General features: G+C 35.6%; 1 protein-coding gene across 1 annotated transcript; it reads right to left on the bottom strand.

The window, feature by feature from the left end:
• Positions 1-1468: 1468 nt before the first annotated feature.
• sec14l8 (SEC14-like lipid binding 8) lies at positions 1469-24978 on the bottom strand. Its single transcript, XM_052094836.1, has 12 exons — positions 24723-24978; positions 24096-24171; positions 17902-17945; positions 15494-15556; positions 14257-14445; positions 13852-13947; positions 13709-13769; positions 13488-13571; positions 11833-11939; positions 4294-4433; positions 2878-3047; positions 1469-2772 (listed from the first exon to the last, which is right to left on the bottom strand). Exons 1-12 carry the CDS (start codon positions 24774-24776, stop codon positions 2669-2671), a joined length of 1188 nt encoding a protein of 395 aa, XP_051950796.1. The 5' UTR covers positions 24777-24978; the 3' UTR covers positions 1469-2668.
• Positions 24979-25235: the final 257 nt, after the last annotated feature.

Genomic DNA, 25235 nt, shown 5'->3' on the forward strand with positions numbered 1-25235 from the left:
TTTGAATCCTGATTTTAACCATTAGAAAGAGAGAGAGACAGATGATAGATAGATAGACAAACAGATGATAGACAGATAGAAAGATAAATAGATTAGAGTAGATAAACAGATAGATAGATAGATAAATAGATTAGATTAGATAAACAGATAGATAGATAGATTAGATTAGATAAACAGATAGATAGATAGATTAGATAGATAGATAGATAGATAGATAGATAGATAGATAGATAGATAGATAGATAGATAGATAGATAGATAGATAGATAAGATTAGATAAACAGATAGATAGATAGATAGATTAGATTAGATAAACAGATAGATAGATAGATTAGATTAGATAAACAGATAGATAGATAGATAGATTAGATTAGATAAACAGATAGATAGATATATAGATAGATTAGATTAGATAAACAGATAGATAGATAGATTAGATTAGATAAACAGATAGATAGATAGATAGATAGATAGATAGATAGATAGATAGATAAGATTAGATAAACAGATAGATAGATAGATAAATAGATTAGATTAGATAAACAGATAGATAGATAGATAGATAGATAGATAGATAGATAGATAGATAGATAGATATATTAGATTAGATAAACAGATAGATAGATAGATTAGATTAGATAAACAGATAGATAGATAGATAAATAGATTAGATTAGATAAACAGATAGATAGATAGATTAGATAGATAGATAGATAGATAGATAAGATTAGATAAACAGATAGATAGATAGATAGATAGATAGATAGATAGATAGATAAATAGATTAGATTAGATAAACAGATAGATAGATAGATAGATAACAGATAGATAGATAGATTAGATTAGATAAACAGATAGATAGATAGATATAGATAGATAGAATAGATAGATACAGATAGATAGATCAGATGAGATCAGATAGACTAGATAGATAGATAGATAAGATTAGATAAACAGATAGATAGATAGATAGATAGATAGATAGATAGATAGATAAATAGATTAGATAAACAGATAGATAGATAGATTAGATTAGATAAACATAGATAGATAGATAGATAGATAGATAGATAGATAGATAGATAGATAGATAGATAGATAGATAAACAGATAGATAAATAGATTAGATAGACAGATAGACAGATCGACAGATCGACAGATCGATAGATCGATAGATAGATAGATAGATTAGATTAGATAAACAGATAGATAGATAGATAGATAGATAGATTAGATTAGATTAGATAAACAGATAGATAGATAGATAGATAAATAGATAGATAGATAGATAGATAGATACATACAGACACACAGATAGACAGATGATAGATAGATAAATAGATAGATAGATATTTAAGATCTTAATTCTAAACCTTATAATTGGTTGTATTACACACTGCTTTAAAACTATTAGCATTAATAAAGGTTAGAAAGCCAAAAGAAAATTATGTGGTCTAAAATTGATTCTAATATTTTAATATTTAATAACTAAATAAATGTAATGCAATATCACTTATAAATTACATTAATATTACAAAATCAAAGGAAGAGACAAAAAAAATCTGACAAATACAATGTGGTCATTAAAATACACTAAGAATACAGATTACGTGATGCCAGGGGCGGAGCTAGGGGATGGCGGAGCTAGGGCCATGGCCACCATGGACGCTCCTGGCCACACCATTCGCAATTGCCGTTTTGGCCATCTTTTATCATGGGCACAATATTAGGTAATCTTTACAAACCAAACCCCCACTCCACTCCTAGCTCCGTACCTGCGTGATGCTGGAATAAAATGCAGACACTGTTACTGTAAACACAATGACCTGAGGTAAAAATCTTAAACAAGGAATCATTTTACATTATTACTTACAATTATGGAAGACATAATTGAAAATAAAAAATAAAGTGAAAATAAAAAGCAAAACAAAATTTAAAACACATCAGAAAACCCACGACAGACTGTTCTGGCATGAGGTTACATGCTTTTTGTAAAACAACGTGTTTCAAAGGTTCACATATCTGTGTATAATTCAAATAAAATAAATATATTTTTTAAATCTCCCACATCAAGTAATCTGAGGGATAAAGTGTTCAGACTCATCCGAGTTCTCTATATAAGCTAGAAAACAAGTGAAATAACTAGAAGACCTCCAGTTAAAGCAATCAAGAAGTATCCACAAGTGAAAGATCAAATAATATATACTAAACACTTCTCAGCAAAACATTAGGGTCTTGTGGCTTTTAATACAGTTGTTACACTTGATGACATTCACACTTGATTTTAATTATGCAGTGAATACTTCAATAATGTCAAGGAGTTAAATTCTGACTAATCAACTTGATAACGGCTTCATCTCAGAAAAATTGTAAGCAAAGAATCAAACTGGCATTGCCTGAAATTGGGATCAAGATAGACTGATGAACAATAGAGCCTGTAATTGCATGTTGATCAAATTTCATCTCACAAGATTGTATTGTGGTGATTGGTCAGTTTGATTACATACTCTCCTCCTTTTCCTGAGAGCAGGATTATTATAACATTTACAACACTGAATTATTTTTAGTTATGCTACAGTGCAATATTCATTAAACAGTTTTAGAGAGAAAATAATTTTGTTGGTTGCTGCTTGTCATTTCCTTGGTCTACTGTTGTCATTTTTTATTTTTAAGGCCCTGATTGGTTATCATTACTAGGTAGGAGGACCTCCACTGAAAAGCTGACCGTTTTGGACTGGAAAATGCTGTAAGTGTTGTCAAATCGCAGTACATCTAAGAAAAGAAATACATGATAGTACATTTATTTGAGTTCAATCATGCAAGTTTAATGTTCATCTTAATGCTATAAAATTGTCTCCTCTGTATCTCTGTACTTACACACTCCTGGTTCTGGGCAGGTGAGGGATCCATCCTCAGGTACCAGGTGTGCGTTGTAACGCTGATTTGGTATAATCTCCTTCATTTGTCCAGCCTTCATCCACTCACCCATCTTCTTCTTCAAAAAGATGCCAAATCCCACATCGGCACCATCACAGGTAAACTGCCATCTGACGAAGACATCAATGGATCACCCAAAAATGAAAATTCTCTCATCATTTACTCACCCTCATGCCATCCCAGATGTGTATAACTTTCTTTCATCTGCTGAACACAAACAAAGATTTTAAGAAGAATATCTCAGCTCTGTAGGTCCATACAATGCAAGTGAATGGTGACCAGAACTCAGAAGTCAAAAAAGCACATAAAGGCAGCATAGAAGTAATACATGTGACTCCAGTGGTTAAATCCTTGTCTTCTGAAGTGATATTATAGGTGTGTGTGAGAAACAGATAAATATTAAAGTCACTTTTTTACTTTCACATTCAGCCACTTACTGGTTGGTGCTGGTCAAAGGTGGAGGTTTATGGTAACTCGCACACCTACCATATCGCTCCTGAAGACATGAATTAAACCACTGGAGACGTATTATTTACTTCTATGCTGCCTTTATGTGCTTTTTAGACGTTCTAAGTTCTAGTCACCATTCACTTGCATTGTATGGGCCTACAGAGCTGATATATTCGTCTAAAAATCTTCATATGTGTTCTGCTGAAGAAAGAAAGTCATACACATCTCGGATGGCAAGAGGGTGAGTAAATGATAAGAGACTTTTCATTCACAGAACTATCGCTTTAAGGAAAATATATATAATCATACAGTTTTATCATTTTAATAAAATATATTTTATTAATCATGAGTACATACAAAATTGCTCTCCAGTTTTTTTTACATTTGTTGAAAAATATTGCATTAAATGTTTTTAACAAAAAATGATATGCACAATTCTTTAAATTATATATTGTTTTATTTCCATAAAAGACACAGACATTGCTCTATTCTTGTAAACTGTAGGTCTAATTTATGCTGGCAATTAGTTTGTATTGCATGTTGAATACAGCATTGTAAATTTAAAGGTGCTGTAGGCAATTTCATCATCTTGCTCATTTACTCCAAAATTAGCCAATGAATTAGACCATGCCCACAAAAACATCTCAACAAAAACAAGTCAACAAACCTAATGTTTGCAAACTAGAATGCACAAAATGATTTACATGCAGAGAGCATTTGTGATTGGCAATAAGTGTTTACGGAGACAGGTGTTATTTCTCACTACTCCTTTTTCAGTCATATATGTCAGGTAGTATGGACATTTATTAGCCTGGAATTACAGCACAGTTCATGTAATGATCACACTCCAGGCCCAGTACTATTATCAGTAAGCATATTTTCTTAAGACTAATAACATCTGCTCACCTCAGTGCACAGTTTGGTGCAAGTATCTCATATTCCACCTGGTGGGTGGAGCCACGGCCTATATTCACACACTGATCATAGTCCACTTTAATGGTGTCTCGAACGTAGAAGGACCTGGGAATCTCTGATCCAAATGTAATCTGAAAAAACAAAACAAAACCTGAGTCGAACTTGTTTTGGATGAATTGGTAATAATTTGCTTGGAATGATTGGAAACTGAGAGACAAAGGATGAAACTTACATAGGCATCATGCATGCAAAAAATAAAGGCCTGACATTTTATAGTTAGTGCAGTGTTTTGTTGACAAAAATGAAACAGGAGGAAAAACTGGACAAGAAAGTTGCGCAATCAAAGTGGCTTTTAATTTGGAACACAAACTGCTTGTATATACAGTTTAAGATTTCTTATCATCACTATATACAGATACTTTGCTTTCTGGCTCTAGGAAAGAAATGTCACAAGACACTGTAGATACTGTATCTTCACACAAAAAAATAATAAGTAAATAAAAGTTCACAAAAGCATATTCAAGTGTTCCATATCCAAAAGAATACAAAAACAAACTCTAGATTGTAGCTTAAAGGAATATTCCGGGTTCAGTACAAGTTATGCTCAATCGACAGCATTTGTGGCATAATATTGATTACAGCAGAAATTAATTTTTACTTGCCCCTGCTTTTCTTTAAAAAAAAAAAAAAAAACAATCTTGGTTACAGTGAGGCACTTACAATGGAAGTGAATGGGGCCAATCTGTAAACATTAAAATTCTCACTGTTTCAAAAGTATAGCCACAATAATATGATGTAGCCAAATAAGTATAGCCAAACAATATGCGTGTTAACATGATTTTAGTGTGATGAAATCATTTACTGACCTTTTCTGTGCAAAGTTATATCCAGTTTTACAAATTGACCCATTTACTTCGATTGTAAGTGTCTTCCTGTGACCCAGATTTTTTCTTCTTTTTTTTTTTAAGAAAAGTCCAAATGAATTTTTTGTGGTAATCAGCATTATACTATGGTCGAAGATGGCTCCATAGATGGTTTGTCCATTGTTTAGTCATTTTTTTCCAATCAGTTTTACCAGGAACGAACTGCTGAACATTCGGCAGCAAATACCAGACAATTTTGTCCCGGTTTTTGACTATTCTGATGGTTTGCTGTCGGAGGCACAGCTGTGTTCTTTAACGCATTATGAGACGCAGGCGAGGGAAGCGATTCGACACGCTGGTCAAGGTCCGACAGCGCGGCTTTCAAACCGAGTATTCATCTAGCGAATCTCCGCTCTCTTCCTAACAAAATGGACAACCTACATCTCCTCACCCATACAAACAAGGTTTGTGCTTCACAGAAACCTGGCTGAGTGAAGCGATTCCGGACTGCACGTTGCATATGCCGGACTTCCATCTTTTCAGATCAGCTATAATGGGGAAAATGAGAGGGGGTGGAACGTGTTTTTACTTCAATGAACGTTACAGACTCGTCGCTCTGACGTCTGTGGTCATGAAGTGATTTGAGAGACTGGTGTCGGCCCACCTTTAGGACATCACTGGACCCTTTCTAGATCCCCTTCATTATGCTTATCAAGCAAACAGGTCTGTGGATGATGCAGTCAACATGGGATTGCATCATATCCTGCAACATCTGGACAGACCAGGGACATATACAAGGATACTTTTTGTGGACTTTTCAATACCATCATCCCAGCTCTCCTATGGAATAAATTTACCCAGCTCTCTGTTCTCATGTCAATGGATTAACAGCTTTCTGACAGACAGGCAGCAGGTTCTGAGACTGGGGAAATTCACCTCCAGCACTTGTACGATCAGCACCAGTGCCCCCCAGGGATGTGTGCTCTCCCCACTACACTTCGCCCTGTACACAAATGACTGCACCGCCAAGGACCCCTCTGTTAAGCTCCTGAAGTTTGCAGACGACACCACTGTCATCGGCCTCATCCGAGATGACAATGAGACTGCATACAGAAGGGAGTTTAAACAGCTGGCTGTCTGGTGCAGTCAAAACAACCTTGAGCTGTTGACTTTACCCCAACATTGCCCCAGCTCACCATTCAAAACAGCACTGTGGCAGCAATGGAGTCATTCAGGTTACTAGGCACTACCATCTCACAGGACCTGAAGTGGGAGACACACATTGACTCCATTGTGGAAAAGGCCCAGCAGAGGCTGTAGTTGAGGAAGTTGAACCTGCCACAGGCGCTGCGGATTCTGTTCTACTCAGCAGTCATTGAGTCTGTCTCTGCACATCAATAACTGTCTGGTTTGGTGCAGCTACAAAATCGGGCATCAGAAGACTACAAAGGACAGTTTGGACTGCTGAGCAGATTATTGGTTGCCCCTTGCCCTTCCTTCAATAACTGTACATTTCCAGAGTGAGGAAAAGTGCTGGGAAAAATCACTCTGAACCCCACACACCCAGCCCACTCCCTTTTTGAACTGTTGCCTTTTAGCCGACGCTACAGAGCACCTGAACCATCAGGCACAAGAACAGTTTTTTCCCCTCAGGCTATCCATCACTTGAACAGTTAAAACTATAATATAATTATGTGCAATACACAGCCACAAATGCTGTCGATTGAGCTCAACTTGTAATAGTCCTTTAATACAATAAAGACAATAAACAAGACAATATGAGAACAAGAATATCAGACTTAAAAAAAAGTTAATGTCACGTTGTATGGGGTCACAGACCCAAATAATAAAGATGACAATATTTAGAGAATGTCTAAGAAAATGTGAGTCACTCACAAATCATAAAATCCTAAAATGACCAATGATGTCTTTGAGAACAATACACAGCAAATATGATGCAGTATTAGTTTGACATACAAAAAAATGTAACATGAACACAAACCATAGTATAGACTCAACATCCCAATTCACATAATATATATTCTTTAACAGCTAGTAAGCAAGATTAGAATCAGTGCATCTAAAAAAACAACATTTTATGACGATATGTTTGTGGTTAACTTTCACATTTGTATCATGTGGTACTATGGCCCAAAACTGACATTCAGCCTTTTTATATACTTAAAAGTACTTAGAATACAAATTGGGATACAGACAAAAAAGAAATCAGACAACCCACTCCAAAAACATAATTTTTTCAAAGACATTCCAGTGGGAGTGTCTGTTTTATGATTTGCGTAAGTGTATGCGTCATGCAACCGTGTCATTAACCTTTCTATCCTTGTAAGCACAAACACTGGATCTTTCTTATCTACTTGCATTTTCCGAAAGTGCTCTGGTTTTCTTTAAGGTTGATTACTTGTTTAACAGAGAAGGAAATTGCCATACACATGGTCACACCAGGAGCAAAACAGAAATAATGATAATACCAATTCCTGCTCTATTCTACAAACCAATTTCTAACAATATATTTCTAACAATTGATCAATAATAAATAGCCTGAAACACATATTTGAGTTGTGCGATATCACAATCCAACAAATATTCTTAAAAAAAAAAGTTTAAATATCTCCTAAATATCAGTGCACTTTTTAGAGTATTCTCAATATAACATGCCGTCTGTGGTGTCATTTGGATTTCCCTTCCAGTCCTGAAGGGGGCAGCATCTCTACCTATGTATCTACACAGAAACAAAACATCTGGTCGTAGCTGAGATGTACTTACTGAACAGTGTGCAGTATATACTGTAATCGTCTACTATTTTTTTTATGAGATTTGCATTATAGAACAATAGAGCGCAACAGTCTTGGTTCAGGAAGTATTTTTCCCATTCATTATTTCCATAGTGGTTTCATAAATTACTTCATAAAAGAGTTCTAAGCCATGAACAAAACCAACCAGCTCCACGGTGAATAACAACATTTTAAAAAGTATTTGCAAAATCGGACACAAAGGTACAAGACTGTGTACTTGCCATATTTAACAAGGGAATAAACTGCAATCCCGTGAAGCATTGTGAATCAAGCAATTGAATTAAAAATGATGTACTTCAAATTTATAAGTACAGAATCAATATTTCTTTTATATAAGTTAATTAATATTCATTTATGTACACATATAAAAGTGTGTCATGGAAGTGGGCAGTCACTTCTAAGCTCATTTGCCGTGGTTTCTTTGCTGCAACACTATGAGTGGTGTCTTTCTCTTAAAGAGATAGTTCACCCAAAAATAAAAAATTCCCATATCATTTACTCTCTCTCATGCCATCCTAGATGTATATGACTTTCTATTTTTAGAAGAATAGCTCTGTAGGTCCATACAATGCAAGTGAATGGTGACCAGAACTTTGAAACTCTAAAAATCATATAAAAGGCAGCACAAAAGTAATCCATACAACTCCAGTGGTTAAATCCATGTCTTTAGAAGTGATGTGATAGGTGTGGATGAGTAACAGATCAATATTAATGTCCTTTTTAAGTATAACTCTCCACATTTGACCAGCCCCGACCAGTAGGTGGCAATATGCTTGCAGAATGCGAATCGCCAAAAAATAAAAGAAGAATGTGGAAGTTAAAGTAGAGTTATAGTAAAAAACAAAACAAAAAAGGACTTAAATATTGATCTGTTTCTAACACACCCCTCGCATATCGCTTTAGAAGATATGGATTAAACCACTGGAGTCATATGGATTACTTATACTGCATTTATGTGATTTTTGGAGATTCCGATTTCTAATCACCATTCACTTGCATTGTATGGAAATACAGACCGAAGATATTCTTCTAAAAACATTCATTTGTGTTCAGCAATAGAAAGAAAGTGATACAAATCTGGAATGGCATGAGGGTGAGTAAATGATGTGAGAATTTTCATTTTTGGGTGAACAATCCTATTAAGGATTCATGGGTAATGTAGCTCTTCACCAGGGATTCCACTATTAAACACGTCTTTTAAGTTGAATTAATGCTGAATGATGTTTTCAGCAGAAATATATACCATTGATTACCATTCTCAAAGCTCACAGCACGTCTGTCTTTAAAGGTTAAAAATAAATTCCTCTATGGAAAAAACGAGTGGGAATTTTACTTTGGAACCCAAAAGTAAAATAGTGGTATGCTACACTGTTGCAAAAAGCATCCAATTATCATCTTGGAAGTAAGACCTATTATTTCGCATATTTAATCTAATTTTGCATAAAATGCAAATAATTACTCAAGACAAATATTAAGAATAGTGGTTCATTCGTCACACTGGAAATGGAAAGTAAAGCATACTGCAATGTGGGATACAGTACCTAGTGCAATATGCTCTGCTGTAAACTACACTCTATCCTGCAGAACTAGTATGAGAAGCAGGCTATGCTTTTTCGAAAACAGCCTCTTATATAGATTAGCAAACATACAAACAATATGATACTGACAAACAAAAGTCTAAATATGTATTTTGTCCGTTTCATGCAATGCTTTATCAAGTGCCAATCACCCCATTATAACAGCATTTGCTCTTCACAGTTAAGACTTATTACAAACCGAAACATAACCACAATGCTAAAACAAATTGGGTGGCAGATTAGTCATGTCATGTGCTTCAAAGCTTCAACCTTGCCATCTAATCAACTGAGGCATCAGCCTATGCAATAACCAGCGAAGCAATCCAATGACAGATTACACCACTCAGCATTAAGCATATCTTAATGAAGTTTATATTGTTGTGCAAGAGACATATATTATAATTAAGATATAGATAATTTGGTATAGATATACATTTTACCACCCCTCTTTGTTATTTAATGTTGTCATGGCATGTTTCTGAAAGTTTTGCTTTAGGACATGGGCACAATTAAATGACATGTGGTTCTATTGAGCAGCACTACTGCAATTAAACTAGTATTTGGATAAGCAGGAAACTCCTACATTGAGGCAAATATGCAAATGAAAAATGTTAAACTGAGTGACACATAACTGTTAGTAGAGCAAGACCAGGTGGACTGCAGAATAGTATTTATATCTGGCCAACAGATGATAAAAATAACTATAGAATAGGGACGTACCGATATGAAAATTTATGGTCAATATTGACACCAATTTTAACTAAAAACAATAGGCCGGGGGCCTGGGTAGCTCTGGGTAGACTACCACACCTGGAGTCGTGAGTTCGAATCCAGGGCATGCTGAGTGACTGCAGCAAAGTCTAATTACATTACATCTTATCACGTGGCTTGTTAAGCGCATTACCGCCGAGATGTATCATGTGTGGAGGCTTCACGCTATTCTCCGCGGCATCTACGCACAACTCACCACGAGCCCCACCAAGAGCGAGATTCACATTATAGTGACCACGAGGTGACTCTACCCTCCCTAGCAACCGGGCCAATTTTGGACTCCAGGGGTGGTAGTCAGCGTCAATACTCACTGAGCTACCCAGGCCCCCACTACAAACAGGGTTGGGGAGTAACAGAATACATGTAACGTATTATTTAAAACGAATTTATATTTTTACGTATTTAAAATACAAATTATAAGTAACTGTATTCCACTTCAGTTACAATTTAAATAATTGGTAATTAGAATAAAGTTATATTCAAAAAGTATTTTGATTACTGAAGAGATTACTTTGCATTTTATTGTCATTTGTTTAATTTAATATTTAGTGTTTTCAGATGGAAAACATTTATACATATAAATGATGCGATCCAAAGTGCATTTGAACAGCAGTGAAACACTTTGTTATGATGTGTTACATTCATACGAGCAGACAGAGCAGTTTGAAGTAAATTTGGAGCACAAGAAATAGAAATAAACCTTGTGTACATTTTCAGCTTTACGCTGAACACGATCATATTTTATCAAGAAAATTCACGTTAGATCATAATCTCTTTTTTTCTAGTAAGACCTTTGATTTTAGGGCAAAAATGATATTCTTGATAATAATTTTGTATTGTTTTCCTGTAAAAATATCTAAAAATCCTTAAAACAAGATCAATTTGATAGATCTTGTTTTAGAAACAACACTGCATAAGATATTTAGGTTTTTCAGAGAATGTATTTTTAACATGTGTATTTTGTCTTACTGTACTGGCAGAATTGTTATAGTCAAAACAAGTGAAAAAATCTACCAGTGCTGATGAAGTAATCCAAAGTATTTAGAATATGTTACTGACCTTGAGTAATCTAACAGAATACGTTACAAATTACATTTTAACGCATGTAATCTGTAGTGGAATACATTTAAAAAGTAACTCCCAACCCTGACTACAAACTTTAATGTTTAATGCTTGTCTGTAATTACAGTAAACAGCAATCAAACTCAGAATAAATACATTCATGAATCATGCATAATTGGTGACCTAAGAGTAAAGTATCAATAGGAAGTATAAGGAAAGTGGCTTTTCACACGTGTTAGACCTCAAATTTCATGTAATGGAAACTTTTGTTTGACTGTCATATTTTGCAAGTTCTTTATGTCACAAGATCCCATTTAGAAAGGGAACTGAAAGTACCCAAAATCAGAAAACTAGGACAATGTAGCAACTGCATGTTAACTCATTGGCAAGTTAATGCCACTTACACGAAATTCTAATGATGTGTAACCTTTGTCCTTTACTCACCTTGGTTCTACACTTGGGGTCACCATCAGGGTCGGTCAGTTTGCCCCCATAGAAAACTGGGAGCTCCTCAGGGTCGATGTATTTCTGTAACACCTCTTGCCAGTTTGCTGAGGAAACAGAAGTATGCAGAAGCTTATTCACAGTTGACTTTATGGTATAAATGGAAATGTGTGTAACCACGATTCTGTTAAACATTTGCATGACAGCAGCAGTTACCACAGGGTATTTTCAATCTAATGTGTATTTATCACATCTTTGAGATTCTGTTGCTTATAACTGAATTTATACCCTCAGTTTATAAATGAAAATAAGAAACCCGTGGTCGTGGAAAAGATGTTACTGTGTTTCAGAAGGGGCAAATGACAATGGCCTGCAAGACAACTAAGGAGATTGCTGAAATGACTGGAATTAGGTTAACAACTATCCAACACATTATTAAAACCTGGAAGGATAGTGGTGAACCGTCAGCTTCACAGAAGAAATCGTGATCGGAGATCACTAAAGTCACATCATAAAAATTCAACAGTAGAACTCACGGCTATGCTTAATAGTGAAATTAAGAGCATTTCCACATGCATAATGCGACGAGAACTTACAGGATTGGGACTAAACAGCCGTGTGGCCAGAAGAAAGCCATTTGTTAGTGAGACTAATCAGAAAGAATTACTTAAATTTGCTAGGGAGCATAAAGATTGGACTGTGGAGCAATGGAAAAAGGTCATGTGGTCTGATGAGTCCAGAATTACCCTATTCCAAAGCGATGGGCACGTCAGGGTAAGAAGAGAAGCGCACGAAGCGATGCACCCATCATGCATAGTGCCCACTGTACAAGCCTCTGGTGGCAGTGTTATGATCTGGGGTTGTTTCAATTGGTCAGGTCTAGGCTCAGCAACATCATGCGGCAATTTTGTTCTAAGGAATAGCTCACCCAAAAATGCAAATTCTCTCATCATTTACTCACACTCATGCCATGTAAGACTTTTTTTCTTCCGCTGAACACAAACAAAGATTTTTGGAAGAATATTTCAGCTCTGCAGGTCCATACAATGCCAGTGAATGGTGAACAAAACTTTGAAGCCCCAAAAAGCATATAAAAGGCAGCATAAAAGTAATCCATATGAATGCAGTGGTAAATTCCACTTCTTCTTAAGACCAAAATCTAACTAGTTTTTTTATGTGTCTCTAGGCATGATTATGATTTCAACCTTGATTACGCTTCCTAGTGCTTTACGCATGCGCAGAGCGCTAGATGCCGCTAGGAAGTGTAATCAAGTTCCATTTTGCTCTGTTCTCACCTAAAACTGATTGGTTCACTTCTGAAAATATGGATTAAACCACTGGAATCATATGGATTACTTTTATGCAGCCTTCATGCACTTTTTGGAGGTACCAAATGTTTTGGACCCAATTAGTTTGCATTGTATGGACCTACCACGCTGAGATACAATATTCTTCTAAAAATTTTGGTTTGTGTTCTGCACAAGAAAGAAAGTCACACATCTGGGATGGCATGATGTGAGTAAATGAGGCAAGAATTTTCATTTTTGGATGAACTATCCATTTAAAAAAAACTATTACTTAATCTGTAAAGTTTCTTCAGATGAACATAATGAAGACCATTATTTCAGTGAGATATACAGTATGTGTTCACTTACATCCCAGTATGATGATCTTACGTCGAGTGTCCTCAGTCAAAAGATGTTTCACCAGATTGTAAGCCACAGGAAACAGCTTGGGTGCTGCAAGAGAGATTGTCTTTAGATACAAATTGAAAAGTATCTCAAATTGATCAAGTGTCATGAACAAAAGTGCTTGCAAAATAACTTGCCATTTAACTCCTAAAGTGTTTGAAAGACAATACAGAAATGCTACTAACCCTTAATGACAAATAACCTCTTGAGTCCCTCTGGATAATTACTCTCAAACATTGAGAGAATCTATGAATGAAATAAGACATGCATTAGGATAAGGCACCAAAAAATATATTGATAACTAAGGAAAAAAATAAAACAAACACACCTCTCCATAAGTCTCTATAGCAGGTTTATATAAGTGCTTCATTCCCAGACCCTCACAGTCATAGACCATAGTAATAGACTCAATGTTTTTACCCAGCTTTGGAGGGAGAAAGTGAAAACAAACAGAATTAACGTTATGTGACGAGCGTAATTTTAACTTCAGTTAAGAAGTTCAAGAACCTCAGTTCTTCAATGCTATCAGTAACTAAACTAAACATTAAGGGATCGTTCACCCAAAAATAAAAAAATCTCTCAAACTTTTTACTCTCTTTACTCTCTATTTTTTTTATTTACTTGGACATTCTGCATCTCCATTTGTGTTTTCAGAATGAGGGTTAGTAAACGTTAACAGCATTTACATTTTTGAAAATGTAACCAGTCCTCGATCAACAACTTGCATACATACCCGTTCACTCTGTAAATCACACTCTTTCTGCAACATCTCACAGTCTCTGACTTTAGACTTGATTAAGTCCTGCTTAGTTGCGGAATGCATCAGTCCCTTTGGGTCCATAGGCCCAACAACATCATACCATATGGGGCTTCCTTCCCGGTCATGGCCACACATGCCACCAGAAAGATACTTGTCTATTACCTGAAAAAGAAACACACTGGCTGAAATATAAAGGCTGTCCAAAAGTAACCAGTAGGATGAAACTCTTAAAGGGGACTTGCTATATAATGGAAAACAGAATTTTTTAAATAATTTAATATACTAAGTGGACATATGCTAACATTCATGACGCAAAGCTCCTGCAGTGCACACAGAATATTTATAGCAACTAAGCTGCAAAAATAAGCCATTCAGATATAATTATGGTTATGATTTTACAAACATAAGCACACTAACATTTAGATTTTTACATATTAAAAACGATTTAGTGTTCAGTATTTTGGCCATGTAAACTACACCGGTATGCAAAGGTTAGCCAATCATGACAGGGTCATTTAAATATATTAGTCTTAAAGATGCAGTAACAAAAACAGCATGGATAAATCTAATGGTGCGTTCACCTACAACGCGAATAGAGCGTTTCGCGCAGCATGATTACATACAATGTCAATGCAAAGACGCGAATAGACGCAAATTTGCGCCGGGCGGATATTATGGTTGTAGCGGTGTGTGGGCACCCAGAATTGTATGACACAATGTCAAAGTATCTGAGACTTCCATAACAGATACAGAGCAGCAATCGTTGTGATATCGGCCATGATTGATGGCGGAAATATAAGTTGTAGAAGCCTCTCCTCCTGTCCTTTTCCGGAAGAGAAGGGGGAATACACGCCGGTTCAACACAAATTAAATTCAGCCGTCAAACTTGCGCGAGCAATGAGAGGCACATTTTTTGTGAACGCACCATAAAGGTCAGAAAACAGGTGAAAATATTTTGTAGTAATAAACCTTGACTATAAAGGAAAAAATTAAATGCTGTCAAAGTTACAAATATGGCCATATATGGCCACTTTAAGATTTTATATAAAACAGTACATTTTTATTTTTGTAATTTGTAAAAGTTCATAACATAAATTCATGTTATTTATCATATAGTTATATTTTTTAACTACTCTTAAAATAAACAGAATAACAAGTATCTGTTTTTTAAAATGTGTTGAAGTGACATCATAAAGTGACATTATCGTACCTCTGGCACCTGCCACTCCGTGGTAATCGTGTCTGCTTTAATGTATTTGCGAAACTCCACATGCTGGACATACAAAACAACACGTGATTAAAAAAATACCTTCAATATATGATCTCATTTGGTATTTAAAACAGGATTCAGTTCATCAGCATAGCAAAGTATCACTGTATGACTGTTATCAGTTCTTTCTGAAAACTATTTTCACTGAGTCTCTCTGTATTAGATACTGTGTTGACTGTGCTTTGACCTTAGGTTCAATGGACACTGGAATTTTTACCAGATGGGGTTACTCTAACAACCAATTAACAAATCACATGTCTCTGCAATAGAACATCATAATTTGACTTGAGGTAGAAAGGAAGCTATTGAGTATCACCTTGGAAACTGCCTAGCAACCATATGGGGTTACCCTAGTACCAGTATCATCTTGGAAAGGAACTCAAAATGTTCCTTGCTACCTTGAGTCAAATGAAAGAAACTGGATGTGTCTATGATGTTCTGGTGCAGAGAAATGTGATTTGTTACTTGGTTGCTAGGGTAACCCTGTCTGGTTGCTTGGCAGTTACCAAGGTGATACTCAAAAGGCTCCTTGCTACCATGAGTCCAGTGAACAAAACCAGAAGAAAACCTTGAGATCCCCATCTAAGCATTTTGAAAGGAAATAAATGGGGTTTGCTTGCTAGAATGCTCTAAATGGTTGCTAGGCCGTGGCTAAGTTGTTTCCATGATGTTACCCGAAGTCTGATTGCTCACCCAAGTAAAACAAGCCAACTGTCATTTCTCTAGGACATTCTGATCCTTCTGAGTCATTTTGAATGGAAGTCTATGGGACTGGTTGCTAGGGCCATTTCCAAGAATATACAAAAAATATACGTAAAATTAGCCTTCCCTTACGTCTCTACGACATTCTGATTGGGAGATATGATACCCAAAATTGTATTGTCTTGTCATTGTAGGAAACAATTGTTTTCATGGGCAAGAGCCTTGCCATAGTATGCCTATAGGGCACTTTTGGGCTGGTTTTAAGGCAGCATTTGACAGTTTTCGGACGCAGCAATGTAGAAATTACGCAAGCCAGAAACGGGGATAATGGAAAAATAAACACATAATATAATCCCAGACATATGTAAGCATATCCCTAAAACAATGTGACAGTTAATCATGTCTGGCAAATTGGCCATTAAGTTTTCAATATTTTTAGGATTCCAGTAAAGTGACAGTCCTTGTTTTTACAAGATGGAGACCTCAAAGTCTGTAATTGCAGACCCATGAGCTACACCAGTATTAATGTCACAATAGGAATAGAAAGCAAACATTGTGCACTGGAAAGCATTGCGAACATCCAATAGAACACAGTAGAATTATCACTGTCCGAGCTGATAAGCCACAGGCTATGATTTGGCAGAGATGTGATTCAGCAGTGCATGCTGCTGAATTAAATCCTGAAAAGCACAGCAAGAACTGTATTTTTGCACCACACTTTAATGATGCAACAAAAAAATACATTTATTCTTAATTGCTGTGCTTTAGCCTGATTTACATTCATGCTTAATATAAATGTGTTAAGTCAAAAACAGCTAAGTGAAATAGCATTAGTGCATCACAGTGAAATAAACTGTTAACTTTAAAGTAATAATGAAATCATAATAGTCATTTCATGTCACCTTTATGACTAAAAATTATATAACTAAATATCATACACATTTTTCATGGATGGATAAATTATGATAAAACGTTGTAATTATACTAAAGATGTTTTTTGAAGGCCTTACCAATGTCAAGTCACACTGCTATCCATTATAGGCTACTGGAGAAATCCAGAGACTTGCAGAAATTATCTTTTATCTAACCAATTTGGCACAGTCTGTGCCTGAATGTTAAAGACTTATCCACAGCATAAGTCTGGATTGCGTAAATGTGTCATTTAGATGACCAGGCAAAACTGATGAACCAAGAGCTTGTTTATACACTGATTTATAAGTAATCAGGTCCCACTTTATATTAGGTGTATTTAACTACTAGGTAATAACTTTAAAATACATACAATACAATGTATTTACTGTGTAACTACATGTTGTTCTGCAATATTCTCACAAGATTCACATTTGCTGCTATTGAGTTTGAGGTACAGGTAGGTTTAGGAGTAGGGTTAAGGTTGGGGTTAGAGTTAGGTTTTAGGTAAGGGTTAGGGTAGATTTAGGGTTAGGGGTAAGGTTAAAAGTGTAACTACTAATGTAATAAAATGCAGGTGGTTTAAATACAAGTACAATGCAACAACAGGTATGTACATAATAAGTACATTGTATCAAATACTTAAGCACATAGTAGACACCTAATATAAAGTGGGACCAGTTATCACAAAGAAACCCAAATGAAATAACTGTGTGAGACTGATGGTCATGTGATACCTTGCGCAGCATGGCCTCGGCTTTCTGTAGATTGAAATTTCTGGCTGGAACACAAAATAATTGCACAGAAGCAAGTTATTAATTTACCATTTAGCTTATTATTTTATTCAAAGCAATTTATACTGCCCTACAAATTATACCATCTCTGAAGCTGAGAAAAATCGCTTCAAATCCAGCCAAATGTGTTGTACATACACAAAATGTATTGCATTGATATATACATGCTTTTGAACATAGCTGTGTCACAGCACATGTAATAGTCCCAGTAGCCATATTTCCACTATCAGGCCAGTGCGAGCCAGGGCTATCAACTGATCATCCGGAGTTGTGAGACCAAAATCGATCTACATTCCCACCATCGGGCCAATAGCCCCGCAGCATTTACCCAAAACCCGCCCTTAAAGCGCTGACCTGGTGCTAACTTCACACCCCTCCTAACTAAACCTCTAAATTAACATGGTGGAGACTGAAGCTGCTGTTTGTTTGCTTATTTTAGTCTTTGCTTGTTGAAAACCAAGACCTGACTAAGCAAAACTCATTGACCCGCTTCAATCCCCAGTTGCCCTTCTTTGTCCCATGGGTAATCAGCAGGCCAAAGGTGCTTGGCCATTGGCCCAGAGGAAGACCCCGAGGAGGCACGATGAAGCCCCTGGCACACACTAGCACACACTCATTTGGCCCGTTAGTGGAAACGCAGCTAATGACACAACTGCAAAATGGTTAATGTTCATGGATTGCCGCTTGCAGTGTTTGAGCCTACAACCATGTTTCAGCTATGAACCCAGATCCTTAAAAAGGGTAACTAAACACCTGCTCAGAGTCTGAATCCACCCACTAGAAATATTTGAAAATGCTGGAAAAGTGGGCAGAACCCGGCGGGGATAGAGGGAACGAACCGAATAATAACATAGAGTCTGACAGCTGCTGTCAGACTCTATGTTATTATTATTCCTCACACGGTCGCAAGACGACATGTACATGAATCTGGCGTGGTGAGCTGGAACCTGCTTACGTCAGCTGTCACCGCTTACGTCACTTAGTACCAATACAGCCAATAGGAAAATGCAACTGCAGTAGCCACCGTTCAACCTGAAGAGGGCAGCACTCAGACGTTTTTACGACATATATTGTAGAATTAAAACACTTTATACACAAATGTCAAAAAAATTACTTGAATCAATGACCAGTACTAATAAAGCCCCATGCTTACAGATCATTAACTAAAAAAAGTTGGTTTAAGGTTTAGTTACCCTTTAATCTCTATACTGCTACTAAATAGAAAGATCAAGATCATGATTACAGAGGTAAGCTGCAGTAAAAAGATGACTTGCAAATAATTGGACGCCATGTGCCACTGAAAGTCTTGCTTTTGGTAACACATTTTTAGTTGAAAAGAAGGAATGTTTGCGGAAGCTATTCTTCAGGTCTGTAGGTTCATGAGCAGACCAGGTAGGCCACAGTATGCTGACCTTCAGCATATTCTCATTTAGGGTTGCAGCGGTATACTGGTTTCACGGTATACCACGGTTTGAAAATTGATGGTTGATGTACCATGTACATGCTTATCTACGGTATTGAGAAAAAAATGCAACAGGACGGAGAATCTCACATGTGCGTGCGCATCTCCTTTATTCCTTGTCTGCCTGTCAGACTCATCAACTTGCGACACGCACGCATGCGCGCGCGCAGCGGAGAAAATGTCTGAGAAGCAAGGCGAGGGGGTCTGACATGAGTGTGTGTGTGAATTAAAGCAGTGTTTCTCAACTGGTCTCGCGGACAGCAGGGAAAGAGCAATGCCATGGTTCTCCCATTGAAGATATTTCGGTGGCACCCTCGTTTTGCTGGATCAGGCCCTCCACATGGTTTAATGTGGCCCGTTTATCGTAAAAGCGTTTTTATTTTTCATTGGATATTTCAGTTAACTTGCATTGGGACCTAACGCGTCTCCACAAGCGTTTAACCTGCTCGGGGTTGCCAGATAAGAGACGAAACACCCCCAGTTTGAGATTTATACTTGCGCAAATTGGAAATATTCAACCTAATGTTATACTTATTTTGTGCAATCTGGCAACCATGACTCTTTTAGCATGTAAACGGTAAAGTTTTAGAAAAAAAAAAAAAAAACAAGTAAACTCGCCCGCTTTGCGACAAACATTACAAGTTCTATAAATTTATTTTTATTATTATTATTTAATTATTTATTATTTAAAACTGAATAATAAATTAACAGGGAAGTAGAGATGGCAAAATACATTTATAATCTCCGCCTTTATTCAGTTTTTTAATGCCTGATAGAAAACTTATCTGTAATGTATCAATTTTAGGCTATAGCAGAATAGTCCCATTAGTCACAGATACACTTCAGAAAATTGAGTACACAACTATTTCTGGCCTTAAAAGGTACAGAAACCAAATTAATGCAGAACATTGTATCTCAAAAGCAATACAATGTGGACCACTACTTTACGCCAGATGTGGCCCCTTTACCAAAATAGTTAAAAATATTAATAATTACACACATCACCTTTACAAATTTGTTTCAGGATTTTACATGAGTTAAAGAAACTGTTATATTTTGACAAAATGTTTCAGTTTCATATAAAATAATCTAAAGTTTGAATCTATTAGACCTCATTTTATATCAACAGTGGCAGTTTTAGTTAAAGTTTCAAGATATGTTTCAGCTAGTATTTATTATTCATAAATACATTAATTTATTATTATTATTACTATTATTTAAGACTAGCACACTGACCTAACCATGGTAACGAGGAGCCTTTCCTTCTGTGTAATATGTGTATTAACATGTAATATTAGGTAACAAACGGGATAATAATTGGCTCATATAATTAAATATGTTCTTCAATTTTTAAAAGGCGGAGAGACAATTCCTGTAGATTTTGTTGTTGACATCATCAACAAAAATAATGACACTTTATGCATGTCCTTGTACTGGAAATCCATGAACAAAACTATGCAACATAAAAGGAAATGCAACCCAGGATACATTAAATACAGGTTATGTTTAATCTATGGCAGGTCGACCCTTGATTTGCAATGTAAAATCTGTCCTGAAGCAAAACCAGTTGAGAAGCATTGAGATAAAGGTACAGACAGGAGCAGTATATGTTAATTATTAATAATCATAGGACATTACTGCAAAAGCTCCCACAGCTGATGATATTTTTCATTTAGTAGTTCATTTAACATGCTTTAGTTATATAACATTATAGTTACATGATATTTTTATCATGTTTAAAATTCTGTTTATTATAATTCTGTTAGCTTTCTTATTTTTTCTATTTATTTATTTTCAAAAGGGAGACTTTTTTTACACATATGTACCAAGAGTGGACGCCGTATCATTCTTAAAAGTGCAACACATACTTCAATAAAATAAATGGTTTCAAGTTTCAATTATAATAAAGTGTTTGCTAAAAAAATAAATAAAATAAAATAACCCTTCTGTTTTCACTAATAATAGTAATTGTGTAATACCGTATACCATGATATATTCTGAGACGGTTATCATACCGTGAAAATCTCATACCGTTATTATGTTAATTATATGTAATTAATATGTAATTATTATGTTAATTATGTAAGACAGTGAATGAAAAGCCTAACCTCAAACAAGTACATAAAAAATATTAGAAGGATAGTTCACCCAAAAATGTACACACCCTCATGTTGTAAAAACCCTGTATGACTTTTTCAGTTTGACATCCTAAAACAAAAAGAGAATTGCAATGAAAGAGAATTGGTGACTGAGGCATTATTCTGCCTAACATCTTTTGTCTTCCACAGAGGAAATAAAGTCATACAGGTTTGGAACAACATAAGGGTATTTTTCATTAATGACAGAATTTTCATTTTTGGGTGAACTATTCCTTTAATCACACTTCAACCCATTAATATATCCATTTAAATGTCATAGTTCTAACAAAGTAAGACTGGATTACGTTCACTGACATTACTGCACCTGACTGGCCTACAGACAAGAATGACCCAGAATTACACTGACATTGAGTCATAAGTATTTAATACCCATAAAGAAGATTATGTGACACGATTGACAAAAGCGATCAGTGTTCTGCAGACTTTTTGTTCTAGGTACAGTTCCTCATTTCATCTATAAAATTGTAATCAAATTAATTTACTAATTACTTCATTGGTAAAGTAATCACATTACTAATTATTTTACTTTTAAGTTACTTTCTAAAGCACTTTTCCGCTCAAATGATTTAAAATAATGTCTCGAGACACCCAGCATCTCACATTTCAACTTCACAATAACTTGTTATGGGGCCATAATTCATGTATTCTACATTAATAATATATTAGAAATAAGCATAACCCCATAATATACTTTAAAGTAATTAAATTAATTGAAAGCCACTAAAAAGTTATTAGATTACAGTAACTAATTACTTTGGATAACACCCCATATATATATATATATTACATTTTTAGAGTGCTTGCAAATGCAAAAGTCACCACTACAAATCTAGGATGTTGTGGTGGTTGCTAGGGTAAGGCTATGTGGTTACTAATATGTTCAAAGTGGTTATTAGTTCATTGCTGTGCGATTGTTAAGGTGTTCTGGGTGGTTGCTAGGAAGTTTCTTACTGGCCCAAAAAGTATCCATCTCCCAAGACTTTATGATATTATATAATGTCACTGAGTCTATTTGCCTGTTTTAAAATTCCATGTCTGAATGCTTAGAAAAGTAATAGCACACTCTCCTTAAGAAGCCGCATGATTTAAGGGATCATTCATGTTCGTAGCGCAAATTGTTTGCGATGAGTTCCACACTGAGGATTAATATTTAGGGTTTTGTTCAAATACCTTAGCCCCACTAATTAAAACTCTACAATTATTGACGAAGTTACAGATAATTGTCATCAGATATATTCAAACGCATGAACTACCTACACAATGACGATGCTGTAATGATCCATGAGCATTACACAGCAGTGAACTCATGTCATGTCCTTGCAGACCTCAATGGCTTGTTTCATAATCAAGTGTTTATCTTATCAAAACCGAAACACCCTGGCCTTTATTAACGACATTTACATGTGTTAAACCTTTCTAGCACTGCACAAAAGAAGATAACACAAGACTGAGTGCTACATGTAGACAAGTCTCAGTTCCCGTTATGGAAAAACATGTATCATCACAATTAATAAAACATTCGCTCTAATTTCTCAGCTTTCTATCACACATCCTAGACACTAGGTGGGGTCATTGATTATGTGGATATGCTAATTAAAAGTAACATCATCAGTGATCTTACATAAATTCTGCTGTTCTCTGCCTAGAAATCCCAGCAGAAGACTGGCTGTACTCAGCCCCATTCATGCGCACAAAACAGCCATTGTCAAAACCCAAAGGCACTCTCTGAAATGCTGCCAATGAGGCATTTTAAATACAATTCTACAGTGTCGACTCAAAAGTATAGAGAAACTTAAGCAACACACCAGTTAAATTTAGACTACAACCTTTATTGGTGTGTGAAATCTGCATACAAAAAAATTATAAATAATAATAATAATAAAAAAAAAATGTTTTTAAATAATAGCGTGAATAAACACATTAAGAACATTTCTAAACAGGACAATAAATCAAAGGCTAATCAGTCATGTATTAGTAGTTGTATTTGAACTTGTCCTCATTTGGCAAACCCTGTTCCTAACTCAAGTGATAGACTCAGTTATCAGGTTTAATCTGATTACACAGATTCATACTGTCTGCACATGTGTCAGTACAGGCCATATGACATTCTATTCTATAAGCATTAGCATTCTATTTGATAGGTAGAATAATTCTATGAGATTCTATTATGTCTACAGTGCACTATCATTCTAAACAATTCTATTTTATAGGAAGCATCATTCTGTAAGATTATTCTAAAGATATTTTGATTCTGTGTATATAGTTATTACCAAATATGTTACTATGAATACAGTTATTCAATTAGATTTTATTCAATAGATATTAGCATTCTATAAGATTCTAATCTATGGGATGTATGAACCTATGAGATTTAAACTTTTCTCCAAGTCAGTAGCATCTATTCATTATAACAGAATGGGTGAAATTATTCTCTCTCACTCGCTCTCTTTATTAACCCCACTCATATTAAAGCAAAACATTTATAAATTATAAATCTCACACAGAGTGTAACTTACCTCTGAGCCATCGGAGAAGAAAGTGGTCACTTTGAGATGGACACTGGGGCAGAATATCCTGAACACTCTCTCGAAACTGACAAAAGTTTGAGTACAGATGAATAATTGTGCAATGCATTGATTCATATGCACTGTTTGCATGCATGCATTGATTAATATTTCATGAGATCAACACTAAGAACTTGTGCATGAACATATACAGGCAAAACTAATAATTTTACAATACAAATGCATTTATTCTGGTGTGAGAAATTGCATATGAACATACACAGGCAAAAGCTATTTCTATCATTTAAATGCATCTATTCACTTGTGATGAGAGCTGGGCAAACTTGAAGATTTACTACTGGATGCATTTACGTAATTTACTCTCAACTCGCCGCAACAGAGTGATAAACATTTTAAGATCAAACACAGTATATTGGGGGGATATAATGGACTTGTATCAATGGACTTGTATATCCATCCAAACCACATGTAAAACCTTCTCATTTCCAAAACAACTGCGTTATGTGGCCTCTCTAATCGGAACTAGCTTTTTCCATCCCCGTCATCTCTCACGGACCACGTTACTCTGTAAACTATCCATTACAAACTGTTGATAGAAATATAAGGTAAATAAGTCACCTGGGCCAAGGCCTCAGCTTGTTTTACGCTCAGATCTCCTACTTTTCCGCTCATGTTTCCCGGAGTACACCAGAAATAAGACTGAACTGCGCTAGAGACTGTAAAGACCTGAGCAGGACTGAATGATGTTTCGTGTCTCCTCCCACTAGTTGCGATTCGTTTCTACCGCTGGGTGTCGCTGCAAGACCGATTATTCAATTCATATTGTACAAGAAAACGAATTGGATTAAAATTGTCATACATCATTTATTACATAATGTACCTCTCAAAAGTTTAGACTCATGTATTATTGCTGCTTTCTATTTATTTTATTTTTTTAATTATATTAAAAAAATATAATTTTCTATAAAAAAAAAGATTTTTTTTTATAATATATTAAACTAATGAAATAACACAAATGGAGCAAAATGTTAACCAAAGAACAACTATATTTTAGCCTTTTCATAGTAGCCACTCTTGGCCTAAATTATGGCTCTGTACACTCTGGACATTCTCTCATCCAAATTCATGAGA

The sequence above is a fragment of the Xyrauchen texanus genome, chromosome 3, assembly GCF_025860055.1.
Source record: "Xyrauchen texanus isolate HMW12.3.18 chromosome 3, RBS_HiC_50CHRs, whole genome shotgun sequence".
Classification (NCBI taxonomy): domain Eukaryota; kingdom Metazoa; phylum Chordata; class Actinopteri; order Cypriniformes; family Catostomidae; genus Xyrauchen; species Xyrauchen texanus.